Source organism: Jaculus jaculus, chromosome 5 (genome assembly GCF_020740685.1).
Source record: "Jaculus jaculus isolate mJacJac1 chromosome 5, mJacJac1.mat.Y.cur, whole genome shotgun sequence".
Taxonomy (NCBI): Eukaryota; Metazoa; Chordata; class Mammalia; order Rodentia; family Dipodidae; genus Jaculus; species Jaculus jaculus.
In genome coordinates, this window is record NC_059106.1 from 173,230,119 (window position 1) to 173,236,118 (window position 6,000).

Genomic DNA, 6,000 nt, shown 5'->3' on the forward strand with positions numbered 1-6,000 from the left:
CAGAATCATAGGAGAGTGGCCCCTTAAAGTCCTCGGAGTTTAAGACAAGGGCACAAACCAACATTGGCCACATCATACCCACTCCTGCTCTTCCCTTGGGGTCCCTGCCTGAAGGACCAAGAGCAGGGATGGCCCAGTCCTCACATCAGGGTGTCACATACAGATAAGACATACCAGCCAGGTACGGGGCATGTGATCAAATTCCACCAATCCTGGTGGTACAGCCTCTCCGCTAACACTCTTCCTTCCTCACCCCACCTGCCTGCCTTTTCCCGCTCTGCCTGCTTAATCTCTCTCTCCCTGCTTTTTCTCTGTGTGTCTGTCTGCCTTCTCCCTCTCTCTCCCTCTCTCTCCCTCTCTCTCTCCCCCACCTCTCTCTTTCTCCCCCCGCCCCCCCCGCTTTCTCCCTGTCTCTCTCTCTCTCTCTCTGCCTGCTTTCTCCCTCTGGCCTTGAGTCAAATCCCCACCATACATTTTAGCACCCTTCATGAGCTCCCTTCCTCCAGCACCCAATGACGCTAACCCCTGCTGCGCACAGCCCTGAGCACTGTCACCATGCATCCATCTCTCCGCTCTTACCGGGCCACCCTCCCACTGCCATGCACTGCGGATGACCCTGAACCAGCGACGCCCTGGTGAAGCAGCCTCTGCCCCGCCCCCTCCTCATCCCCCGTAGCCTCCCCAGCTCAGCAGACAGCGCCCTTCAGCTCAGCTCCGTGAACGCCTGCTCTACACAGGGATTCTGGCGCTTGCATCCTGACACTCAGGGAGCAGAGCTGACCCAGCCCTCGAAGACACTGGAAGCAGACAACGAGGAGCAGGCAGCGACAGTGTGGCCCCTGAGCTCAGGCCAGGACAGGAAGGTTTCCCAGTGGGAGAAGAACCACTATTCTGGGTCCAAGAGCAGGAGCCAGAAAACGAGGAAGGGGCAGCGAAGGCTCTCTTGAGAAGCTGTTCCCTGAACTCGGCACATGGCTCAGCATTTAAAGGTGCCTGCTTGCAAAGCCTGCTGGCCCAGGTTTGATTCCCCAGTCCCCACCCATGTAAAGCCAGATGCACAAAGTGGTGCATGCATCTGGAGTTTGTTTGCAATGGCTAGAGGCCCAGACATATCCATGTTTTCCCTCTCTCTCTTTCTCTTTTCATAATTAAATGAATAAATAATATTTTTAAAAAAGCTTTTTCCAGCTGGAGAAATAATTTTACAGGTAAAGACGCTTGCCTGTGAAGCCAAAAGGACCCAGGTTTGATTCCCCAGAACCTATGTAAACCAAATGCACAAGGTGGAGCATGTGTCTGGAATTCATTTGCGGTCACTGGAGGCCCTGATGCACTTATTCTCATTCTCTCTCCCTCCCTCCCTCTCTCTCTCATCTCTCTTTCAAATAAAAATAATAATAATAATAACTTTTTTTAAAAAAACCTTCCCAACTCATCTTATTTCCTTAGAAGTACGTGCTCAACCATGTTTATTGCTGCTCAATTTATAATAGCTGGGAAATGGAACCAGCCTAGATGTCCCTGACCTGATGAGTGGATAATGCAGATGTGGCACATTTATACAATGGAGTTCTACTCAGCGGTAAAGAAAAATGAAGTTGTGAAATTTGCAGAAAAATGGATGGACCTGGAAAGTATTATACTAAGTGAGGTAACCCAGACCCAGAAAGCCAAGCGCCACATGTTCTCTCATATGTGGATCCTAGCTACAGATTGGGCTTCTGCGTGAGAATGAAAATACTTAGTAGCAGAGGCCAGTAAGTTAAAAAGGAGACATGAAGGGAAGAGAAAGGAAGGGAGGAGGGTACTTAATAGGTTGATATTGTATATATGTAAGTACAATGATTGAGATGGGGAGGTAATATGATGGAGAATGGAATTTCAAATGGGAAAGTGTCAGGGGGGGAGACAGGGAATTACCATGGGATATTTTCTTATAATCATGGAAAATGTTAATAAAAATTAAAAAATAAAAAATAAATAAATAAAAAATAAAAAAGCCTTCCCAGGCTGGAGAGATGGCTTAGTGGTTAAGTGCTTGCCTGTGAATCCTAAAGACCCTGGTTCGAGGCTCAATTCCCCAGGACCCACATTAGCCAGATGCACAAGGGGGCGCACACATCTGGAATTCATTAGCAGCGGTTGGAGGCCCTGGCACGCCCAATCTCTGTCTCTTTCTATCTGCCTCTTTCTCTTTCTGTCTGTCGCTCTCAAATAAATAAACAAAAAAATATATTAAAAAAGCCTTCCCCTCCTGTGTTAGCACCTGGGCACACAACCATCTGACCCTGCGGCCACCCTCTCCCTGCGCTCCTGCCCCACACCCCCCTCAGCCCTGCCCCTCAGTGAGCACTTGCCAAACGCCCTGACTCCCTCTCCTTCACAGCTCAGCCCTCTCCAGCACACCTGAGGACCTCCCAAGGACCCTAACCCACCACACCCACGCGGATGAAAACTCAGCCATCCCAACCCCAGGCTGGGGTCTCCCAAGCGCCTGGGCTGTGGGTTCTCCCACTTTGTAGCCCTGCGTGACCTTGAGGAAATGCACCGTCTCTGAGACTCGGTGCCCGCATGGGTGAAGCAAAGCAGTTGGGCTGCACCAGGGCGCACACAGCACCGCCACCTTGTTCCTGGATCTGTCACAGTTTCCTTGGCCGTCAGCACCTCTCACTTCCCTACCGGAGTGGAAGGTCAGTGAGACACAGTCAGTCGTGATTTGCGTGGTAGCTTTTATGATCCTGGGAGAGCGCAGCGTGTCCCCTGAGCGGCCTGCTGTGGTCAGGCGTGGGCCGTGCCTGCCTTCCCCGGTCATCTGGCCCCGCCTCGGGCCCCTCCAAGGTTAGCCAGGCTCTGTACCTGACGAGACCCTTCCTCTGGGACGAGGCCCATTTCTTCTCTCCCCAGAGCAAGCCGACACGCTTGCATGGCCGCCTCGGGCTCGGCTGACTCTCCCCAGGGGCACAGCCTGGCCTGGATGGTGTCTCGACCCAAGTGGCTGCCTCCTCTGCCACCCACACACTCTTGACCACAAAATGGCATCAACCTTGCGAAGACCCAGCCCACCCTGCCTCAGAGCGGAGACTAGACTCCACGTGAGTCCCCAGAACACTGTGTCCCTGCGGCCATCAGCAGGGACAGCCACATCCTGACCGCTGTGGGGTGTCCAAGGAAGATAGCGGCCTCTAGCCACCGGGAGCGGCTCTGAGACTCTACCTGGCCTGGGGTCGTCCCGGGTGCCCATGCCCCAGGGTGGGAAGGTGCCCGGAGGCAGCAGCTGTCCCTGGGCTGTGAGCACAAGCCTCGGAGGTCAAGAGGACTCTGGCCTGGGGCATCCAGGAACCTGCGTGGTAAAAAACAAGAAACAAACGCACTTCAACCACTTCCCAGGGGCCGGGAGCTCCCCGCGAGCTGAGCAAAAGAAGCGGGTGCAGGTCCCGGGCACGTTTTCTCACCTGCTCACTCTCTCCGATACAAACAGCAGCGCTTCACGGCACGAGGCCGCATGATCGCAAAGAAGAGCTCATCATGAGAGGTGTCACAGGATCTGCCACCCCTCGTCCCCTGGACACGGACGCTGTTCGGGCTCCGGGAAGGTGGCACTCTGGAACTCGGGCACTTTTCCCATCAGTTTCTATTGGGTTCCGCAGCCCCTCGCTCTGCCAGCATGGGGTAAGGGGAGCGCCTCAGTGTGCTGGGGGCGGGCGCCAGTCCTGGCTGCTCCCCCTGCGTGAGATGCACAGCCTCCATGCTCACCTCATGGCTCAAGCCACCCCGACCCTCCGGCCGTCTATCTCTGAGCCTCGACCCCGCCTCCCCTGCCCTTGTCCTGACTTAATGGTCCCTTTAACAAGGTCTCACTGTCAGCTGTGCGACTCCACACAGCTCTGGGCATTCTTTGCTAAAAGAGGGTTGCACACGGGGCTCAGGGACAGCCAGACCCCCACCCATGGGAGAGTCAGGGAAAAGCACCTGCCTTCCAAAGTGTCTCCCTCCAGATGCCTTCTGGGGACAGGCCAGGACACTGTGCCAGCTTCCTTTTGTTGAGCAACAACTCCCAGCACAGGGACTGAGAAGTCTGCCTTTGTGCCTGGAAGCCGGCCCCAGAAGGCAGAGCAGTGCCTGGCAACCCTCTGGCCCAGCAGCTTGCGAGAGGCTCAGTCAGCTGTCTTGGCCCAGCTCTGCCCCACCCTGGCCCAAGCCCATCTCCCTGCTTAGCTCCTCAAGCCTTGGGATCTGCCTCAGGAGAATTCTCTTCAGGCAGTTCTGTCTGGTGATGACAGGGATTAAGAAGGTTTGGCCGCAACTGGGTGAGCCAGCCCCTCTCCCAAGCCAACGGGGAAGGCTCTATTCCCAAGCAGCCATCACCCTTCCTCCAGCCGGCAAGGAGCAAAAGAGGGGCAGGAGGCTGGCAAAGCCCAGGGTTGCTCTGTGACTAAATGAGAGACCACAAGCTGGAGTCCAGAGCTTTGGGAGCAACAACAGTTTACTTGCTATGAAAATTACAGAAAAGTGTATTTATCTACAACCTGTTCTCAACATAGCTGAAGATCAGGATCACCTAGAGGTTGATTGAAATTACAAAATCCACCAACGCCGTGACTCAAACCTGGCCCAAGAGCTGAGGAGTAGTCAGCCCTGAGTCATCTCTATCACACATGCCAAGGCTCAGGAACCCCAGTAGAAGTGGCAGAAAGAATGTAAGACCCAAAGAAAGTGGCGGGGGGGAGTTGCTTACAATACTGTCTTCCAGACACAAAGTAGCCTTTATAGTCATGACCTCACAGTGGCTGATGCTACCTGCACAACATCTGTATAACAGAAGGGAAAATAATGATGACATCAAAATAGAAGAGAGACTAGTTAGGGAGAAGGGATTCAGTGGAGGAGGGATTTGGAAAGAGGAAATGAGAGGGTGATGGGAGGGGATTATGATGATGTTATATTGTCTATATTTATGGAAACTGTAAATAAAGTATTTGTAAATCATATAATCCTCCAACCTAGCTCAGGCCCCTCAGAATTAGAATCTTCTAGAAAATAAAATCTGTTTTTTGTTTTAATTAACTCCAAAGTGATTCCAATGTTCAAACAAGGATACAGTGCAGATTCATTCCATCGTATGAACTTAGCCCTATTTCTCCCTGTAGGCTGCCAAGGTACTTAGTGATGCCTCAATTTCCCCAAAGTGCCCCTTCTTAAACAGACGATTTGCAGTTGCCTGAGAATACAGACCGTGTAGGTACCCCAGCCTGCTAACTACGTCAGTGGCTTTAGGGACAGGAAGGTTCCTGCCTGAGGTCCTGCATTACACCTGGCACTTCTCTGGCCACTAAAGTCTTACTCTCTGTGACTGTTCATATTGCCAACTTGACAAGATCAAAAGTAACTTAGGAGACAAACCTGTGGGCATGTCTATGAGGGCGTTTCTAGATTAGGTTAATCGAGGTGGGGAGACTCACCCTATATGTAGGGTGTCATCCCATAGGCTGGAGCCCCTACTGGATAAAAAGGAGAATGCCACCTGAGCACCAGCATTTAGCTTTCTGACTGTGAACACATGACCACACTCCTGCCACCACGCCTTCGCTCTATGATAAATTGCACCCTCAAGCCGGGTGTGGTGGCGAACACCTTTAATCCCAGAATTTGGGAGGCAGAGGTAGGAAGATTGCCATGAGTTCAAGGCCAGCCTGGGACTACATAGTGAATTCCAAGTCAGCCTGGGCTAGAACAAAATCCTACCTCAAAAATAAAATAAAATTGTGTTCTCAGACCATGAACCAAAATAAACCCTTCCTTCCTTCAGTTGTTCCTGTCAGATATTTTGCCATAGCAAAGAGAAAAGATAACTAATCCATCCCCTCTCTTGAAAAAGCCAGCTTTGGGCTGAAGAGATGGTTTAGCTGTTAAGTGCTTACCTGTGAAGCCTAACCCATCCCCTCTCTTGAAAAAGCCAGCTTTGGGCTGAAGAGATGGCTTAGCTGTTAAGTGCTTACCTGT

At 52.2% G+C, this 6,000-nt stretch overlaps 1 protein-coding gene across 3 annotated transcripts in view; it reads right to left on the bottom strand.

The window, feature by feature from the left end:
* Positions 1 to 3,241, bottom strand: part of Togaram2 (TOG array regulator of axonemal microtubules 2) — a 49,440-nt gene extending 46,199 nt beyond the window's left edge. For all 3 annotated transcript variants that reach the window (XM_045151089.1, XM_045151088.1, XM_004669407.2), the window contains exon 1: positions 3,214 to 3,241. In XM_045151089.1, coding sequence (XP_045007024.1) covers positions 3,214 to 3,241 — 28 coding nt within the window. The remainder of the gene's footprint in view (positions 1 to 3,213) is intronic.
* Positions 3,242 to 6,000: the final 2,759 nt, after the last annotated feature.